Source organism: Cupressus sempervirens, chromosome 6 (genome assembly GCF_028749045.1).
Source record: "Cupressus sempervirens isolate cs-2001-9-10 chromosome 6, ASM2874904v1, whole genome shotgun sequence".
NCBI lineage: Eukaryota > Viridiplantae > Streptophyta > Pinopsida > Cupressales > Cupressaceae > Cupressus > Cupressus sempervirens.
The window spans coordinates 198,982,076-199,003,788 of NC_143123.1; the positions used below are offsets into that span (position 1 = coordinate 198,982,076).

Genomic DNA, 21,713 nt, shown 5'->3' on the forward strand with positions numbered 1-21,713 from the left:
AAACTCTAACAAGAGAGAAAACTGAACTGAATAGTAAAAGCAAGCATACCCAAAAGGAAGGGGTCTCTCTCCTTTTATTCTCCAAACGGTGACCCTTCGGCTTCCTCTCTAGGTTATTTGTCTTATCTCTCCTCGTCCTCTTGTGACCCCTTGGAATATTAATTTGACCTTTAATAATAATTTCCAGCTCACATAGTCAAGTTTAATATTGTAAATATGTCCCTTCTTAATATTTCTAATGTCCCCAAAGAAGGGACATTACACTCATCATGTCAGGGGCAACACACTTACTTCGTTACATGCACATTCTTCTGCAACTTCTTTGTTACCTCCAATCTCCACACAAGTGTAGAAAGCCTTGAGCTTCTACCAAGATTTCTTGTATTTTCACAATATAATATGTAGTTCACACCAACCACCAAAATATTACAATCAGCTCCCAATATCATGCAGAAGGGCATATATAATGATAACCAGAAAGAAGATTAACAGACTCTATCAATATTTTATAATCCAAGAGTTGGACCCCCAGCTGAAACTAATCGTCTATGATAAGAGACCCACAGATAACGCCTACGCTCGAGATGCCTGTACAATGGGCGTTACTTGATCATGACAATAATCATTTAGTTTCACAAGCATATTTACACTAAAAACTTCAGCTCCCAAATTGTCAGTGAAAAGAAAAATTAACCAGACAATAGCCCGCAGCCTCCAGGTGTCTTTCCCTTTATTTGGAGTTTTCCATATCTAGCACTAATGATTGATAAACTTGTCGCTAGCATTGTTGAGAGGAAAAAGGCCACAACGGCATGCAAAACTTCTTCCGCTAGAATAGACTGTCCCAATATATTCTTTTCTTCAAAAACAAGTAACACCAACCGTCCCTCAATATAACGCCCAACAAAAGATAACCACCAAAAGTTCTTCGTCTTTGTATAATTGAACTCCCCGCAAGTTCATTTGTTATGTACCTAGCTTGAACAGTTACTTCTCTTTATCAGAAAGAATAGACGTCTCTTATGGGTGATAGCACTTCTATGTATTTTCGTTGTTACTGCTCGATACTCTTCTTTTCCAGCAACATTAGAAAGAAATAGTCTGGATAATTTCAACACACTTTGCTATCTCGGCAAAACTCCTCCTCCTATCGACTAAACTTATTCCTTCCAAGTTCAACAACACACACCGGCAACTATCTTCCGGCACCCCTAGCTACTATTCGACTTCTCAAAGTATTGGCAATCGTGCGGTAGTTCACAATTATGGAAATGAAGAGACGCGGTTCAGGAAAAAAAAAAATTAGATTCCTATGCTTCCCTGCCATTCATAATTGATAGAATGCTACATTTCTTTTGTCACTTGCTGAACTAGGCTTTCTTGATTCATCACTCTTAGTTTTACACTTCTTTCGAGAATCACTATCATCGTCACCAGAACCTGTAGCTAAACAATCTTGAGAATGTTTCAACTCTGCAACACTAATAGCTTCTTCCCGTGTGTTTCGAAGATCAATTAAAATCTTGCCAAACAATCGACGAGCAATCTTTGAGCCAATTTTTAATTTATGCTTTGAGTTTGGAATAATGCCATATTCATTAGGTATAACTCCATCTACAAGCAACTAAATCACTTTGAAAAGTTTGTCCAAGCCATCCAGATTTAAGTGTGCATTGTGGAGTAGATCATACTTGCATGAGTCATAAACATCTGGAATCTATGTGATGTCAAACTAGTCCTTCCTTTTATTGTATAGGTCTCTCTCCACACAAACTATATTCGCCACACAAAAATCTCATTAACACTTCCCGAGATGATCAATTCATAACCAAGGCACTGTATTTTCCAGCAATCGGTTTCTTAAAAAAAACATTGAATCTGTATAATGCCCACAAATTTCTCATACAAAAGCCCGTGACACAGCAAGAATTTATGTATTTGCTAAGTAAACCTCAGGTGTCAAGTCTATTCAGAAATTAACCTTCTTGTTTTTCAATATTAACACTTCCAAATAGCTATATAATGCAAATTACCCTTTTTTTTGTCAAATTGCGAGGCAGTATTCAGCCGAAATTATATCTGTAACTATTTTGCACAAAATTTCACAGGATGGCAAGATCGAGGCTCTAATACCATTGTAATATCCTGAACCGAATATTTATTGATTTTTTCTTTTCCTAATATAATCAGCAGTAAAACTTTGCAAATAATTTCCAACGCAATCGTAAACAGTAGAAATACCAACTGGCACTTATCCAGCCTCTTCTTGAATATAATATCAGACTTAAATATAAACAAATGTACTACGAGACATTCAATTAAACTAGAATCTTCTCCACAGATAATATTCTATTATTTCCAAAATAACACTCAAGGTTCGAACATATAACCATGTGTTACAAACCAAAAAGATTAAACCAGCAACTCTTATAACTCCTCAAAATACGTTATTGCATTTTACATCAGCAATACAATAACCAGTACAAAAACCCAATCCTAAACACAGATTTAAAAGTCAGATTGGAATGCTAGAATAAGAACCTATAAGCGCGAATGAAACACCTGAAGTGATGTTTCCTGGGACAATGGGTTTGTATCCACTGCCTGCCAGTACGAGGGGCTATGTCCTCAAACTAGTTGAAAGCTTAAGCTTTTTGAAAACTCTCACAAGAGAGAAAATTAAACTGAATAGTAAAAGCAAGCAATACCCAAAAGGAAGGGGTCCCTCCTTTTATTCTCGCAACAATGACCCTTCGACTTGCTCTCTAGGTATTTCGTCTTATCTCTCCTCATTCTCTTGTGACCCCTTGGAATATTAATTTGACCTTTAATAATAATTTCCAGCTCAAATAGTCAAATTTAATATTGTACATAAGTCCCTTCTTAATATTTCTTATGTCCCCAAACAAGGGACATTACACTCATCATAGATTGACCAAGACAATCTATGGCATCCATAGTCAACTGTCATCGAACAAACTGCAAAAGTGGCTCACAACAATATGAACTCATTGATTGAATTGTCACACATTGGAGAGGCATTAATCATTCCTCTGTCACTCATGGGAGTTCAAGGACACACTCGTTATCCTGATTGCACAAACTATGGATTTATTGACAAGTTTACAGATTTTCAAGTTGTAAAGACAACCTCCATAATCCTCCACTAGTGGACACGTACAATCCAAGTCAACACCAAACAAGAAATGGAAGAGATGCAATAATCTAAAGAGTATTCAACGAGAAATTCACAACGTCACACACAAGAGGAATTGACATACAAGCACATAGTATGTTGGAGGGATAAAGTGTTGAATGAACAAAGATAGGAGTATAAAAATCAGTATCTGTGATCACTTTGGGTGATATGTATCCAATCAGCAAAAAGTCACTTTTGATAAGAAACTAGCTTTTGAGCAGGAAAAAACACCACAAAATTACATCATGCGGAGGAAATTGTGAAGGGAACCAGTTTCGTTACGAACCAAGAGATCAACGAAAAAAGATTCAAGGATTTAATACATATACAAAGGACATTCAGTGGAAAAGATCGATCTGTGTTAAATCTACTCTCTAGAAACAAAATATATATATTATTATATAGCCAGTGATGGGTCAGCGCAAGGCACATGGTGATCAAGGCATACACTGGAGTATCCAGGACTAGGTTTCAACCTAGTTTTCTAGGCCAAGGACTAGTTTTGAGCATGTCAACCTAGAGGATCACTTAGATTGTTAGGGATTTTCTTTATCTTTATGCGAATCATTTCAATCAAAATAACTTATATTTGATTGAGTTTTAACTAAAAAACAAGCAAATGAATTGAGGTCACATCACTTGAAAGTTTGAAACTAAGTTTATTTTCTATTTAAATTAATTTGATGGTGTTGTTATGATGAATTGATGTTGCATTAAATAGAGGAGATGAAAGCTCATATAGATTTACAAAAATGATGTTTTTATAAGAAACAATTGTGAACTAAAAATGAAAATAGACACTACCTACTAAATTAAAGACTAAGATGACCATTAAAGGAACATTACAATATGCTAATACCCTTCTTTAATGGTCATCGTCTAACTTCCTTGCAGAAGATTATACATGTATTGTGGTCATAAATTCTTCAAAACATTTTTTTGTTGCTGAGACACTTCCTAGACATGCAAAATGTCAACAATCAAGAGTAGCCAAAATCTATCGAGAAAATAAGAGAAGGTTGACCACTTCTTCAAAAAGATTTGAAACAAGAGTTTACCACTAACTGCCATTAAGATGAGTTTATCACTAACACTCCCAAAATCTACGAAACTTCTAACAAAAATCATCACAAAATGTCCAACCTAGTATTGATAACAGAATGGCTCCCAACCAGCATCTTGGACGCGGTTTCATTCAACATGGCAGAAGACACTACAATGGCTCCTCAAAGCATTAATGGTCATTCAACGAGCGTGAACCTATGGAGAATGGTTGGAAACCTTCACAAAACCATAGTCGTTTTGAGCCCAATATGGATTGGCTTTATAGAGGTAGGGCAAGATCATACGTTCCACCTTTCAACACCCAAAACCTAGTAGATAAACCCCAAGAGGACTGGAAATAAAACCATTGGGGCCATGCCAACATGCACTTACAAAAACCTTTCAACTTAATAATGGTGGAATAGAATTTTTTGAGGCCAAAAACTCCCTACTTGTCAAACCTGGACACAAGCCCCCCACATCATCCATTCCATAGTAGTCAAGATACTAATACAAAATAATAAATGGAATAGTTCTACGATTTGCCTCTAGGAGAGGGGTTTCTTTATGAAATGGAGTGGTCCATGGCCAACTTTGAAAAAGATCAGTGATTGGTCAGAGACCCAATGGGGAAAGGGCAAAATTATCAAAACTCTCACTAACAACTTTTATCTAGTGATAAGTGAGAACAACTTAGTGAAAATCCATATTCTAGAAAATGGGCGTTACATGATGGAAGGGAGCGTTACATGATCGAAGGGAAAGGATTTTATGTCAAAGATTGGACACTTAAATTTAACCCCAAAATGATAATACCCTCTATTTTATTGGTAACAAACTTGGGACCTATGTCAAAATGGACCACGCAGTGGAAATAAAAGATTTTAGCATGTATGCTAGAATTTGCATTCTATGGTTAGCGGCACACCCTCTTCCAAAAATGATGGAGCTTGTTACTAGCAATGGCATTCGGAAACAATTCGTATAGGTTGAGGAATCCTTACATTCTTGTCACCAGCGCAAAAGGGTTGTTCATAGTTTGGGTTAATGCCCAATAACATTGAAAGGGAAAGGACTTCAATGTGATTCTCTTCAGCAATTTATAGTCAAAGAAAGAAAGACTTGGAAATAGGACTTCGATTTTATGCTACATATGTCTTCTCCCTTTCCCCTCTTTCAGAAGGGTCCAAAGGCTTATACTTAAGATTGCCTTGATGATTTGCTTCTTTTGGGAAACTAACAAAATTTTGAAAAAATGATTGCTGATTTTAAGGTTTTTTTCAAAAATCATTTTTGTTTACCTCCACTCTCTTCTATGGCTTGGGAGCCACATTTGGAGGCAGTTTTGGTCTCAACGAAACATCTCTTTGACAAACTTCAAGCCTCTTGGATCTCTGTTTCTTCTCTACAGTGCTTAGAATCACTAGATTCTCTTGTGACAACACCTCAACTTCCTTCAGGCCTGATAGATCCTCTTTCTCTTCCCCCGTGTGATGTTTCTACCTACTCAACAAGTGACCATGTCAAATCAAATCGAGATCACATTCGTGTATAAATTTTAACACCCTAGAATGGGCTTCAAGATTCCAAGAATATTTTGGAAGAATCTTTGATCTTTAAATCCATTTCCATCTCACTAGAACATAACTTGGACAAGGCCTTCACAGAAACTTTGGATAAGGATGAGAATGTAAGTAAAGAAACTAAGTACAATACAGATGAGGACTGGGATGGTGGTGATCCTCTAGGTGTAGAGACACTTTCAGGTATCCCTCGGAAGAGGCACATCTCGCAAACCTCCTCACAGAAAACAAGATGCACATGGGGAGAAAAGAAAAAGTGTGGCAGGAAAGCAATCACAACTCAATTAGAAGTGGCTAAATGTGTTTTGGGTCAAACCAACTTGAGATTGAGAAAGGGGTATCCCACCTTCTCCCGAGGCCAATGAAGATCCTTTCTTGGAATGTTAGGGTCAACAATGCTCTTGAAAATGTTCCTATGATCAAATGATGTATTGATCAAACCTAACCAAAGACTATTCCTTTACAAGAGTTAAAGTTGAGTGGGCAAGAGTCGAAGGGTTTTACATGGCATTTTCATCATTGGCAATGTTCCCATGCTGAAGCTCAGGGAGCTTCCCAGAGGTTGGGTTTGTTGTGGAACTCTGAAGTTATAGACATTAATGTAATGGCTTCAGGCAGATCATGGCAGCTGATTCGTGTAGTTTCTAGGCAACTTAATGGTGGTCTGTACTTATTAAATGTGTATGGCCCAAACTCTACTACAAGCTTGTTTGGTTTATGGAAAAAATTGTCAAACATCTTCGATAGGAGGACAATTTTTTTGTTTCAGGGGGAGATTTCAACTCTATTCTAAGACCAATTGACAAAAAAGGTGGTTTAGGTTGGGATAGTGCTAAACAAATAAATTCTAATGACTTTGTAATGAACAATAATCTTTCGGAGTTGTTCTTTCAATCTGGGTAGTTTACCTGGACAAACAGAGGAAAAGGCTTCTCCAACATTGCAGAAAAATTGGACAGATTCTTCACTACTGGCAACTAGGCCACGTTGCCTTGGCATCTTTCGGCTGACACTCTCCATATCACAGGATCAGACCACTTCCCTATCAATTTACGCATTCTAGAGGGCTCCATCCCAAAGTGACACCCTTTTAAATTTGAGAAAATGTGGGTACACTCAGAGGGCTTTAAAGACCTGATAAAAAACTGGTGGACTACAACTCCACACTACTGGCAACTAGGCCACGTTGCCTTGGCATCTTTCGGCTGACACTCTCCATATCACAGGGTCAGACCACTTCCCTATCAATTTACGCATTCTAGAGGGTTCCATCCCAAAGCGACACCCTTTTAAATTTGAGAAAATGTGGGTACACTCAGAGGGCTTTAAAGACCTGATAAAAAACTGGTGGACTACAACTCCATACTGGGAAGATAACAAAGCTTTTTCTTTCTTTAAAAAGTTACAGTTTCTAAAAGAACAATTGAAAAGATGGAATAGAGTAGTCTTCAAAAATATCTTTATAAAAAATATGAGAAGTGAAAGGAAGCTGAAGTCTTTAAATGAAAAGGTAATCATTGAAGGAATGACTGGTCTAGAAAAAATTGAAGCAAAGAAAAAACTAAAAGAAGAGTACTCTGAAGCCTTACAAAATGAAGACACATTCTGGAAACAAAAGTCCAAAGAAACATGGTTGCAAGAAAGGAACAAAAACAACAAATTCTTCCCAATAAAGGCTAGACCGACTGTCAACTGCATATACTCTATCATGGACTCTGCAAGAACAACTTTGATTGAAAGGAGGCAATACATCGGGAAGGCGTAAGATTTTTCATTGAGGGTTTCAGACAAGAGGTGGCTCAAGACCGTGACTCTGATGAAGTTCTGAATGTAATTTTGACTTGAATTAGTGAGGCACAAAACATAATGCTATTAAGGACCTTATCCTTGGTTGAAGTTAAAGATGCCTTGTTCAGAATAGGGTGTGACAAAGCTCCTTAACCTAACGATTTCCCTGCTGGTTTTTTTCAAAAGATGTGGGACATCCTTGCACAGGATATCTAGGATGTGGTGGAGGAATCTAGACAAGGTGGTTTCATCCTTAAAGATTTGAACAACAATCTCATAACACAAAGAAGAAGATTTCACAAACCTTTAATGACTATAGACCCATTGCTTTGTGCGATACAATCTATAAGATCATCTCCAAAGTTATTGCAAATAGATTGAAATATGTGCTACATTTAATCATCTCACCGGAACGAAGTGGTTTTGCTCCGAACAGATCAATCTATGAAGGCATCATTGTGGCTCATGAAGCAGTACATATCATCAGACAGGCACACACAGAAAGAATGCTTGTTAAACTAGACATAAAGAGAGCATATTATGAGGTCAGTTGTAAATTTCTTCTAGTTGTCTCCTGGAAAATGAAATTTGACAACAAATGGATTGACTGGATTGAATCATGCATAAGTATCCCTCGATTCTCAAGGTTGATCAATGGAAGTCCTCAAGGCTTCTTTGAGGGAACTAAAGGATTTTGGCAGGGGGATCCTTTATCCCCTTTCCTATTTATCATTATGGTTGAAGCACTGGGAAGGCTGATTTCAAGTAAAAAAATTGCTGAAAGTTGGAAAGGTGTTAAGGTGGCCTTGAATGTTTACCATGTGTAACACTTACAGTTTGCTGACAACACACTACTCTTTAATGTCTCCTCTCTTAGAAAGGCAAGAATGATGAGTAAAACCGTGGATACTTATAGCTTGGCCTCTAGACAAAAATTTAATTGGCATAAATCAGCCATTTGTTTTTCATTACCCCAAGGTCTAGACTCTAAACAGTGGGAGATTAGCAGAATTTTGGGCAATAGACTGGGATCAGTTACAGGTAAGTACCTAGGGGTGCCACTCTTTGGAGGGGTGAGCAACTCTCATTTATGGAAAAAACTTGTCAATGACTGCTTTGAAAAGATGGGTAGTTGGAAGAGCAGGTGGCTCTCTTCAGCGGGCAGAATTCTCAAGTTAAAATTTGTAATCTTTGTCATTTCAATCTACTCTATGATGTGCCTCAAAATTACCAAAAAGATAATCAACAAATTAAACAGAAAATGAGGAAATTCTTTTGGAATGGAGCAACATGTCAAGACAAACTACCTCTCATGGCTTGGGACAAGGTATGCAGCAACAAAAGAGATAGAGGATCAGGTTTGAGAAATTGGCACACACTCAATGAAGCCTCAAGTGCAAAGATGGTTTGGAACATGTATACACAACCTAATCAATTATGGGTGCAGATTTTTAAATCAAAATACTTAGATTCAGAACAAAATAATAGACCCTTCACTGTCAGAATTTCACCTAAAGGCTCAACAATTTGGAACTTTCTTGTGTCTAGTAGGTAGGTAGTGACTGATCATCTTACCTGGCAATTAGGAAATTGGGACTAAAGTGCCTTTTTGGGAAGATTCCTGGGGTGGTTATGAAAATCTAAACACACAGGGGTGATAAGGTACAAGATTACATAGAACTAAGGGAGCACCCCTTAAAGCATAGTAAGAGGATTGAAAATAGTTGAAAATACCAATCTACTCACAGATCTCAAAAATCAGCTATAGGAGATCTTCAATTCTAGACTGATTACATGGTGCGACAAAGCTGACAAAATCATTTTATGTGTGAGCCAAAGGAGATTCACCTAGTTGTAGTCAAACACATTACAAGATACTTACAAGGCACTCCTAACCTTGGGCTCAAATATGAGAAAGTTGACTTGGATTTACATGGATTGACAGACTCAAATTGTGCTGGAAGTGTTAAGGATAGAAAAAGTACTTCAGGATGTTGTTTCAATTTAGGATCAGCGATGATATCATGAATATGCAGAAGGCAGTCATCAGTAGCACAAAGTTCCACAGAAGCCGAATACATTGCAGCAGCAATGGCCCCTCGGGAAGCAGTTTGGCTTTTAAAGTTACTTGTGGAATTATTTGGTCAAGCAATGAGTCCTACGATTATTCATTGTGATAATCAGAATTCCATCAAACTTTCTGTGAATCAAATTTTTCATGACAAGTCCAAGCATAATGAAATTCCTTACCATTATGTTAGAGATATGGTAGATAGGAATACTATAAGATTAGAATACATTTGTACTGCAGATCAGACAGTAGATATTCTTACCAAACCTCTCTCTTGAGTGAAGATAGATCACTTCAGGAAAAGACTTGGTATGGTTGAATTATGAAACATTTTGTACTCTTTAAATTATTAATTAAAATAATTTTATTGTCAGGCTATTGAATGTTATAGGCTCGACCATTTGTATTCATTATTTAAGAGGTGATGATCTCTGAGATAATGAACACTTGTATAAAAGACATTATAAGAGATGACGATCTCTTAAATAACGCGTTGAACAATAGAGAACTATAGTCAGATCTAGATGAGTTCAAGATCATTTGTGATGTAGACATTTCTATGCCTATGAGTCACAACTTGGATAAAGGAAGAATTTTATTATTCTCCAGAGTTTATCCTGTGTTCTGGTAGATCTTAACTTAGGATCATGTTGTGAATAGGCCTACCAGTACCTATGATTCACAACTTGGATAAAGGAAGAATTTAATCACTCTCCAGACTTTATCCTATATATTGCATTCCATGCAATTCTATTATCACAAGTATAAGTGATAAGTCATATCACAAGTATGGTAATATGACATTGTATCATGTGTTCAATGATACCACATGCTTAAAGGATTCAGATAGATATAGAGTATCAATCTATGCTTCTTCATCGTAATTGATGTTGCTAGATATGATTATCAAGTTAAGAGGGAGTGTTAATCCTAAAATAACTCTAATAACATAATGGTCTGGATTGCTGATCCTACGGATCTAGCAATGCATTAATATCCTTTGTATGGATTTAACCTATTAAATGCCTTATGATATTTACCTAATTGGCGTCCCTCTTAGAGCATTTTTTATTGTTCTAATTGTCATATTTAGTGTTAGTACATTTACTAACTAAATCTGTTTAGATGAAATGCCGATCTGGGCTAACTTATCCTTTGGTTTGTAGGGCCGAACTAATGTCCTTTCTTAGGATATGACTCTTGGGTACCCTATATATATGAGATAGGGATGTGGATAAAGGACACACAAGAACAAGAAGTTTGTTCCTTTAGCATTCTCTGCCTCATTCGAATTTGTAGCAGAATATATATTATTGCAGAATTATTATCTCAGTAAGAAGGACTAATATATCATCCTTAATTGATCAAGTTCATCTCCAGCACTAGAAAGGTTTTATATCAGTTTGTTTTAGTAGAATTTGCAGATACTTTACAGTAACACTTGCACATTCAAGGTGGATTTATACCTTCAAGTTCAAATGACAAGAGAGATCAAAAAACGGTGGGTCTTTATATTAGATAGATTGAGATAATGGCAAAAAGTGAACATATCAGGGATTTTTCTCAATTTTATAGTATAAGCAGAAAAACCCTAATTATGTCATCATGTAAGTCTTCATTAACCTAAACATAATGTAAACCCCTATGAACTAATACATTAAGCATGGGACTAGGAAAAAAATAGCATGTTGAATATTTCTAATATAATGCTGTATTTACAGGGTTTTTTCATGATATACTTCACAGTATTGATAATTTCTTCTTTCCAGTTACTGTGTTGCCACATTGTTATTCTTCCTTATGTTCACAAAGAGGTCCTTAGTTTGCAGACTTATTCATCATACATCTTTAAAGGAAGGATATAGGGGTCTAAAGACTTCACTGTAAACTCAAGGCAGTACTCACCATGTTATTTTTCACTTTCTAAAAGAGGATTTCTAGGTTAAACAGTCAAGGAGTCAGTTTGCATATCATATTTTTGTTTAATATTTGATGCTGGCTTGACGTGCATATGAGCATAGAACTGTAAGCAGTCTTGAATATCATTACTATTGTTGCTTCAGCAAGATTGTCTTCTATGCAAATTTTAGTGACAATAATCTATTATTTTTCCAAATCAATGCCAGAACAGATATTTTTTAAGTCAAATTTTATAGAGCTAGCATTGAAGGGCCATTATTAAGTAGCTATGTATTCCTTTTTACCACATCTTTGGAGATGGTCAGTTAGTCAATTTTATCTCCATATTGATCTATTCGGTTTACTTCACAAAAAAGGAAAACAGATATCATTATTTACCAGAAGAAAACAATAACGTATAATTAAGTACAGATATAATGTATTTTGCCTTTAGACCTTTATATTCTTCTTTCCATCTTGCATTTGTTAACTAGAATGCTAGCAATGTTGTAAGAGATAGCATACACATTATAGGATAAATATATAATTATACATCAAATAAGCAATGTGTATATCTTTGATAATTACCTTATGCATCTATAGAACATGACAAGACCAACTGATCCGAGGAAAACTGCAAGCCATCCCCATAGCCCGACAATAGCTGTTACTTTTAAAAGTGTGGATGCTGCAGAAGCAGGTCAAAATAAGATCACATAGTCACGTTAAGAACAGATCTAGAAGCCTTGTAAACTTGAATGTTTCTTTTACTTGAAGCATCCGATACATACATGTCAGGACTGAGTTGGCAAAAGTGATTATAAGTCCAACCATCACAAAAAAAAGTACTGGTGCAAGTCCTAGCTTTGCAATCTTTCCAATATAACTGTTCTCATCCCACTGACGATTAAATCTCTTCTGTGCATTTAACTGAAGGAAAACCAAACAACAGAGAAGAAGAAAGAAATGTTACAGAATGGATCACATCAAGGAAGCTAAATGAGCAGATATTTATGAGATTCTACATTGATGACAGTCAAGAAACCTCAGATCTGTGATGCTAAAGACCTTTAATTCTTTTCGGTATATAGAAACTGGCCACTGAAGATTGATTTGTATTTTTGCAAACTAAAGGAGGAGAGAGAAACCCAGCTCCTGATAATAAGCCACACATGATATTTTCAAATACAAACAACTTAAGAAGATCTAGACACAAAATCTTTGTAAAATCAAAACTAAAAGCAGGTTCCAGAACTCTTAAAGTCGAGTAAGAAGGCACTCATGCTACCTATATGAATTCATTTACAGTCTTTACACTGAATGCAAATACCCATGTATTTCAAATATTCAAAGCTAATAATTGATTCAAGAACTTTAAAAACATAGATATGCAGCGCTTTCTAAATTAACTTCATGTGTTATCTGTACAGAAGCAGAGCCAACCTCCTTAGCGGCAAATCCAGTGTCCTTCAGAAAGGACTATTTTATGTGATGGAGCCCTAATTTTTGCAAAAAAATTAGGGCCTTCATTTCAGAAATAATGTTGGAGATTCATGATAGAAATACAACCATTGATGTCAAAGTCAAGAACATGAGGTGTCTAGAAAGTAAACATCAATAGGGAAACAAATAATTGGGATAGTTTCATTTATATGTCAATGAAGATGACTGCATGAATGATGAAGAATGGCCCGGAGAATAATAAAGTGATTACATTAAAAATTCAGCACATTACATGAAGACTCTGCAACAGATTTGAAACTAAGATTAAAGCAATTTAGTAGTTCAAGCCGCACAGCAGCTAACTGCACAGAATGTATCACAAATGACACATGAATATTAATTTCTGGATAAAAGGAAATGAGTCATTATCCTTGAAATCAAATTTATATTGATAAGGGGCTCTCTGCCCATAAATGAATATTCTATTCATAGTGGGATCCATGATATCATTGTTTATTCATAGTGGGATCACCACTTTGAATTATAAAATCCCTAATGGGATCTCCACTATGACTATTTTTATTCAAAGTGGGATCCCCTCTTTGAATTATAAAATTCCTAATGGGATCTCCACTATGACTATTTTATTCAAAGTGGGATTCCCACAAAAGATATACTCCTGGTTAGGATTAGTCCTACTGCAAACACATTACTGTTGCTTTGTTAGACTCTACAATCAAGGTGATTTTTGTTGATACTTCGAAGTTTTTCTTGTATCTATATGGTCACAAATCGACTGTTCTCTGCATGGATATCCCTTCAGATGGTGATTTGCTTGTCAGTGGTTCAGCAGATAAGAATTTTGAAATAGACATCCAGTCCATTTTGACTAGATGCAGGGAGTTGTTGAAATTGGGAAATCATCTTGCTATATTTGTGCGGTGTAACTCGGTGTCCAAGGAGTTAAATCATCTGCACATTATCCTGGACGAGCCTTTCAGCATTAACATGCTGGCATTCACCTTCAATGGATGGGAAAATATTTTGATTTTAACGGAATTGCCGGTAGGACCTGTTTACTATGAAGTAATTGGAAAATATTTGCTTAATATTAACAATGAGCAAGAGATCAATATATACAACAGAATAAATGATGTTTCCTTCGAAAATAATCGTAAAGAATAGAAACATTCTATTCTAGATACAGGAAACTAAATATTAGAAACATTCTCATATTTATAGGAGATTACAATAGATAACCATTAAATCATAGATAATGATAATAGAAACTATCTATTAGCGTAATACCCTCTCTTAAGGGTTAATCTATCCACAACACCAAGCTATCCTCTGAATTGGACAAACGTATCTGGTCCAAGAGGCTTGGTGAGAATGTTTGCAGTCTAATCCACTATAGGAATCCACTGCAAGTCAATTGTCTTGTCTTCAGCAAGCTACCATATGTAGTGACAATGAACATCCACATGCTTGGTTCATTCATGGAAGACTAGATTTCAAGCTAACTTGATAGATAACACCTTGGTTATCAACAAACAAAGTTGTCAAGCCTACTTGTCACGTTTACATATCCCCAAGCATCTGATGGAGCTAAATAGCTTCACAACTTGCCTTGACTGTCCCTCTATATTCAGCCTCTATAGAGGAGAGAGAAACCGCCTGCTCCTTACTTGTCCATGTGATGGCACTGGAACCCAAACTAAACACATCCAAAAGTTGACTTTTTATCATCAACAAAACCTACCCACTTTGAATCTGTGAACCCACTGAGTTTAGGATTAGAACTCCAAGAGTAAAGAAGTCCATAATCACTAGTACCCTTCACATAACGAAGCACACACTTTGTTGCCATCCAATGATCAGCCTTAGGAGCTGTCATAAAACGTGATATGTGGTTCACTATGAAGCTGAAATCACGTCTAGTAGTAGAGAGGTAGATGACGTTGCCTACTAGTTGCCTGTATGTAGTATCATCAACTGGAGGAGAATTAGAATTGGCTGATAACTTCAAACCTTTCTCCATGAGTGTAGATGCAGGCTCGCTATCCTACATACGAAACTTGTCTAATAGAACCCTAGCATATTTGGCCTAAGAAATGAATATACCAATAGACTGCTGCCAAACCTCAACACCTACACAAAAATGCATAAGGCCAATGTCATTTGTATCAAAAGACAGGTATAAACTTTGTTCGTCTCCTAAATCAAAAATGTCAAACTACTAGTATTGATCAAATCATCCACATCAACGACCAAAGGATGATGATACTATCAGTATTCTTGATGTACAAATTTGAGCCTGAAGAACTCCTCTTAAAGCCTTGATCAGTGAGGTACTTATCAATTTTCATGAACCACGCCCTAGGGGCTTGCTTTAAACCATAGAGAGCTTTCACCAGTCTAAGAACTCGATGTTCTTTACCAGCAACCTTAAAACTAGGAGGCTACGTCATGTAGAGCACTCTTGACATCCATCTGATGGACCTTCCAGCCAAACTATGATGTCATGGCTAGGACTAATCTGATTGTGCTCATCTTTGCAGTAGGAGCCAAGGTCTCATAATCAATGCCCTGACACTGAGAAAGACCCTTTGCAACTAAACAAGCTTTGTACTTATCCAAAGTACCATCAGACTTCTATTTGATTTTGTAAACCCATTTGCAGCCAATGGGTTTCTTCCCTGGTGGAAGATCAAAAAGGACCTGGGTGTTATTCTTCAGCAGGCTTTGGTGTTCAAATGTCATGGCCTATTCCCACTACGGAATTCTTTTAGCCTCGTAATATGTTTGAGGTTCAAATGCACAGTGAATGTTAGCCATGAGAGCAAAGTTAACTGACTCCGTAGGTTCACTCTTTTTCCAAGCAATTCTCCCATCAATGAGCTCATCATCTCAAAGATCAACAAGTGTCTTAGCTCACCACTTAGGCCGAAGAGGAGAATGACCAACATTAGGATCTAGAGATGCTCTATGATCAGATTCTTCATCGGAAAAATCAGGATCAAATTCAGGTGAAGTGTCAGCATATCTAGGTGATCCTGCAGGAGAAGCCAGAGGTGTCTGTATAGGAATCACTGGTATAACTGGAGTTGTAGGAGTTGTCGAAGCCCTCCCATTAAGTGGACCTAATGGAAGCCGAACTCCCAAGTCATGAGCCTTCAAAGTCTGGTCTGGTAGATCAAGAATAGGAGAGATAGGCATGAATGCTCCTCGCTACTCATCAAAGACTACATCACAATTGTACAGGAGACGAGATGTCTCAGTGTCAATCGAGAGGTAGGCTTTGTGAAGACTATTGTATCTAGCAAGCATGACTTTTTGACTCTTGGAATCCCAACTTGGCATGTGACGCATCAGGGATCCAAACAAAAGCAAGAGAGCCAAAAACCTTCAAGTGACTGATTATGGGCATGCAACCTGACTAGGCCTCTTCCAGAGTCTTACCTTTGACCACCATTGTGGGTGACTAGTTCAAAAGATAAACTGCAGTATTAACTCCTTCTGGCCAAAACTTCTTTGGAACATGTTTGTATTCGAGCATAAATCAAACCATCTCAATGATTGTTTTGTTCTGACGTTCAACTACATTGTTACATTGTGGTGTGTGGGGTGTGGTTGACTGACTCTTGATGCCATGAGTATCACAAAAGCTAGACAATTCATTAGAACAAAATTCCCCCCCATTGTCTGACCTAAGAGCAATAATAGATTTCCCAAACTCTTTTTCAACTAAAGGTTTAAACTTCTGAAATATAGTAAATGCTTTTGATTTACTTCTAAGAAAATATACTCATATTTTTCTACTATAATCATCAACAAACAATAGAAAATACTTGGACCCAAGATCAGAAGGAGTGGCCATAGGGTCGTAGATATCAGCATGAACAAGCTGAAGTACCTAAGAAGCTCACCATGAATTGCCATTGGTGAAAGGTGTGCGATGTTGCTTCCCAACATGGCATGCATCACAACCTCCAAGTTGCTGAGTCTGTATCTCTAGCAATCCGAGGACAAGCTCTTCCCGAGCAAGCTGAAAGAGATAGTGCACATTTAAGTGCCCATACTGCTGATGCCAAAGTGTGCTAACAAAATACCATCGAGCAGCCATGGCTAAGTCCCGAGAATCACAAGAATCAATAAGTCTGAAAAGACCATGATCCTCAAGACCCACTGCAACAATAGACTAAGTCGCCCTATCAATGATGGTGCACTAATGTAAACTGAAGGTGACATTCAACTGTGGAGAGTGTCACAGCAACTGATTGGCTGAGAGTAGATTTAGTTCCATCCCTAGAATGTGGTACACATCGAGGAAAATGAGATTCCTCCCAGAAGACTAAATCTAAATGTTGCCTTTGCCGACAACGATGTACTCTTCTCCTCCACAAAAAAATAACAGAATCTGAATAAGGTTGGTAGTCAGTGAACCAATCTCTGCGATGGGTGAAATGACAAGAGGCACCTGAATCAATGTACCAAACAAACAACTTCACATGATCTGTAGGTCTTTTAGCCATGAAGACATAAAAGGTCAAAGTTGTCTACTCAGTGTGCTCTGCACTGTTCGCTTTGGGCTACGAACCAGATTGCTTAGCTTGGGCAACTAAACATTTCTAACATTCAACCTTCATGTGACCATAATTGTGGCAATAGTTACATTGAATGTTCTTTTTCTTGGAGCCTTATCATGCTGGAGCAGAGGACTTCTACTGAGAAGACTACTGTGAATGACATTTGGCTTTATCTTTCTGAAGGGATTTAGTAGCAAAGGCTTATTCTATGGAGGTGGAGCTGAAACTACTACTGAACTGTTGTTTCCACCAAGCTTGCTGAAGCACAAGTGTGCAAAGATCTATGAATTTTAGATCAACACCAGTAGAAGTGATGTTAAGAATCTCGATAAAATGCTCGTAGGATTTGGGTAAACCCCTGAGAGTCATGAACACAATGTCCTCTTCCTGCATCTTGCGTCCAATAGCAAGCAACTGATCACGAATTTTTGATATCCTATTAAGGCATTTCTAGAGCAATTTATGCTCTTAATTGATAATTGAAAATAGAGTGTTCTTGAGAGAGAAGACTTTGCTTTTGTCTAAAGTCTCATGAAGTTTCTTATGCTCCCATATCTCGGCAACTATTTTCCCAGATGGAATCTAAGGGAGTTGATCATCAGCTACAGATAATTTGAGAAGCATCATTGCCTCCCGATTATTTTGATCTCATGCAATCTAATCAGGACCAACTTGAGTAGGCCGAGTTGTAGTACCCAGAACCACCTTATCGTTGTCACGATATTCGAAGATGGTTAGCATTTGTTGTTTCCACGTGCCATAATTGTCACCATTGAACTTTTGATTTCCCCTGAGCAAAATACTAGTCAAAGATGCCATATCGCGTTTTCCAATGAAAAGACTTGAAAATCTGTGAAGGCGTGTACTTCGAGGCAAAAAACAAAAGACCCAGAAAAATGAAGAGGTACCTAGAAGAGTCCTCAAAAGTCGTATTCTAGATCCATTGGCTCAAATACTTGAGGCACAAAAATAGAGGTACCCAGAAAAACGAACAACAACCCAATTGAGATCTTGAAAAACCCAACACAAATCAAAAAATTACACACGACAATTGCAAAAAAATGGCCGTAAGTTGTAGACAAAAACCACCTTAGACGAAACAGATATCACAGCAAATAATTTCAAAAAATATTGCTCTAATTATTTCAAACAAGAAATTATTATATTTTTCGAAAAAATTCAAAGAATTAGCGCTTATACCATATTACGAAGTAATTGGAAAATATTTGCTTGATATTAACAATGATCAAGAGATCAATATATACAAAAGAATGAATGATGTCCTTTGGAAACGATCGTAAAGAATAGAAACATTATATTCTAGATATAGGAAACTAAATATTAGAAACATTCAAGCATTTATAGAATTTTACAATAGATAACCATTAAATAATAAATACTAATAATATAAACTATCTATTGTCGTAATATTGTTTACCTTCCAAAGGAAGTTTCTCTACAGAGGATAAAGTATTCTATTTTTCTGATATAGCACGGGCCGGATGTGAGGGAAAACTTCATCCACAATTTGTTCATATCTCTTTGCACAAGAGGAGTTAAAATTGAAAATATTGACTTGAATAAATGGGAAATAGAAAGTAGAAAGGGGAAGATTTTCAGTTCTGGAGCAGCACTGGCAGAGGACAGATATTCACATTCTGATTGTCTCAAGGCACAATGAAGACTCTTTATCCCGACACCTGGGAGAATTCTTGCGGATGAGCATATCAAACTGCTGAATTAGACCATTATTCTATGAAGTAATTCTATGAAGTAGAACCAACAAATATCATGAGGCTTTATAAAAGTAATTTTAGTGTAGTGGTTGTTGGTTAGGATATTATTTTGAGTCACGATGATAATAGCATTGGTTAGGATAATATTTTAGCATGGTGGTTGTTGGCATGAGGATCTTAGATATGACAAAGGCACAAACAACAGTATATACATCAATACATGGTATTCAAAATAACCATTGGAAGATATATACGACATGACACCTGAAGGAAGGATCTCCAAAAATAAAAACAAAAAGGAAACATCATTGGCGCAAGTAGCAGGAGATGCCTCGAATGATGAAGGGGTTTTTTCTCAATAATGAAGTGAGAGAGTAAGAATTGATCCATATCTCTATTTCTGATACAACTACCAATTGATTTGGCCTGACGCTTATATGGCCAGTATTATTTTTTGCATGAAAGAGTTGCTTCCCGAGAATCTAAGAGAAGTTGTACAAATCAGAACGGATTTGCTCCCATCATCTAGTGAAGGTTGTCATCTTTTATCACCAGAAGCCCAAGTGTTTCTACTCTTTTCATAGTTGTCTTTAATGTGAGGATTGTTGAGGAAGTTCTAGTGCCTCCATTCTTTTGGTTGCCGTAAAGAGAGTATGTTGCATAGATCTCACCAAGGAAGAGCATGATAGCATATGAAGCATGACAACCTATCATGAACTGTAGATTGAACGTGTCGGGGGTGGATGGAACCTGCTGACGAAAACAGTGAGGAGGAGAAGAATAGTGTTTGAAGAGATGCCAAAAGTGAGACTGATGCAGAAGATGAAGGCTGGATGCATTTGTGCACTGGAGTGAAAGTAGGTCCGTCTACAAAGGCCCACAATATCAAAACTATTAAACACAAGTGCGATGAAAATATTCAATATTCCATCTAATACAAATGTGTTGAATCAATGAACCGGCAATTCTGGAGGAATAATAGACTTATGCCTTCAAGAATTAAATCGCATGCCACAAGCATTATTAAGAAGTTAAAGAATAATTTGTTAAAAGCATGAAGTTGTGCAATTAAACAATATGACTTTTTGAAAAGGCACTTCTTCTTATATGCATTATATAAATAGTGAAGTCTTCTTTTCAAAAAGAAAGAAGAAAGAAGCAATACAATTATCATAAAAAAATATTCAGACCTTGTAAGGAAGACTACAGATGGGAAGGCATGGCTTTTAATATAAACTGATAAATTATATTGTGATGATAAATAAAAGTTCTTTGTTTTTATTCAAGGCAAAGAAATAAATTACAATTTGGGTTTGTCCTTTGTGATCAATAAGGTGATTATTGGATTATTTCCGACAACGCTCATGTGTTAGATTTGTCATAACATTGTTTGTTTGATAATCAGGGATGGTGTGAAATTTATGTGGGTTTCCTCATCTGTATCTAATTGGGCTTCCCACTAAAGAAGTTAGAATCATTTTGGACTAGTATCGAATTGCATAGGTGATTTGTCTTCTACATTTTGAGCACAGGAATAATTGATGTTGTTTTATAGTATTTTGTCTCATAAAGTTGTACATAGTAATCTTCATTGCGGTAAACTCTATTGCCCGAATAAACAAGGCACTAGTCTTTGGAATCATTGAAATACAATTATTGGATTTATAGTTGAAGTTATTTGTATCTCCTCCTTGCAAGCATCAACTCAATTATTGATAAAATCTTATACAAACATTAAATCATTTCAAGCATTCACATAACTTTTATTTTCTAAAGGTTTTGCCAACTTATAACTCACAAAGTTTAAACTCTCTATAGAAAAGCTTTAAACCAAGTAAATAGGGTTTGAAGTGAAGGTCCACCCCCCCAAGTTTAGCGAAGCCTGAAGTGTACGGGAATAGAGATTATTCCTGTTTGTTGGCCAAAACTGATTGGGTAATCCTATTGAAGAAAGCTCTTGGGTTTCCAATCTGTGGTTTTGAGAACCAACATATGTAAACAAATTACTTAGGATGTTAGATGGATGTATCCAATAACAGTAGCTTTTGTTGAGCTGCATTGGCATTATGCTTTGTGCTACCCAACTTTGTTTTGTCCAAAGAACTCATACCATTCTTGCATATTTAATGCAGTTACAAATATTTTGTTTCTGAAAAAGTGATCCCAAAAAAGCTCCTCACAAATTCCTTACAGATAAAGTTAGGTATGAGAAGCTATTTATTGAGAAAGGAATTGAAACCTTGGAATACTGATAGCGTCCAAGCAATGTTTCAAAACCATAGGAAGACAGACTACAAAAAGTTAACTATAGAAGAAATTAAAAGCAAACAGACTTGAGTTTAAAGATTCAAACTGGTTGAA

At 36.7% G+C, this 21,713-nt stretch overlaps 1 protein-coding gene across 1 annotated transcript in view; it reads right to left on the reverse strand.

The window, feature by feature from the left end:
• Positions 1 to 21,713, reverse strand: part of LOC149551920 (protein S-acyltransferase 24-like) — a 99,549-nt gene that overhangs the window by 49,287 nt on the left and 28,549 nt on the right. The window contains exons 6-7 of the mRNA XM_089787418.1: positions 12,376 to 12,514; positions 12,173 to 12,272 (exon numbers count right to left, since the gene is read on the reverse strand). Of these exons, the coding sequence (XP_089643544.1) occupies positions 12,173 to 12,272; positions 12,376 to 12,514 (239 nt within the window). The remainder of the gene's footprint in view (positions 1 to 12,172; positions 12,273 to 12,375; positions 12,515 to 21,713) is intronic.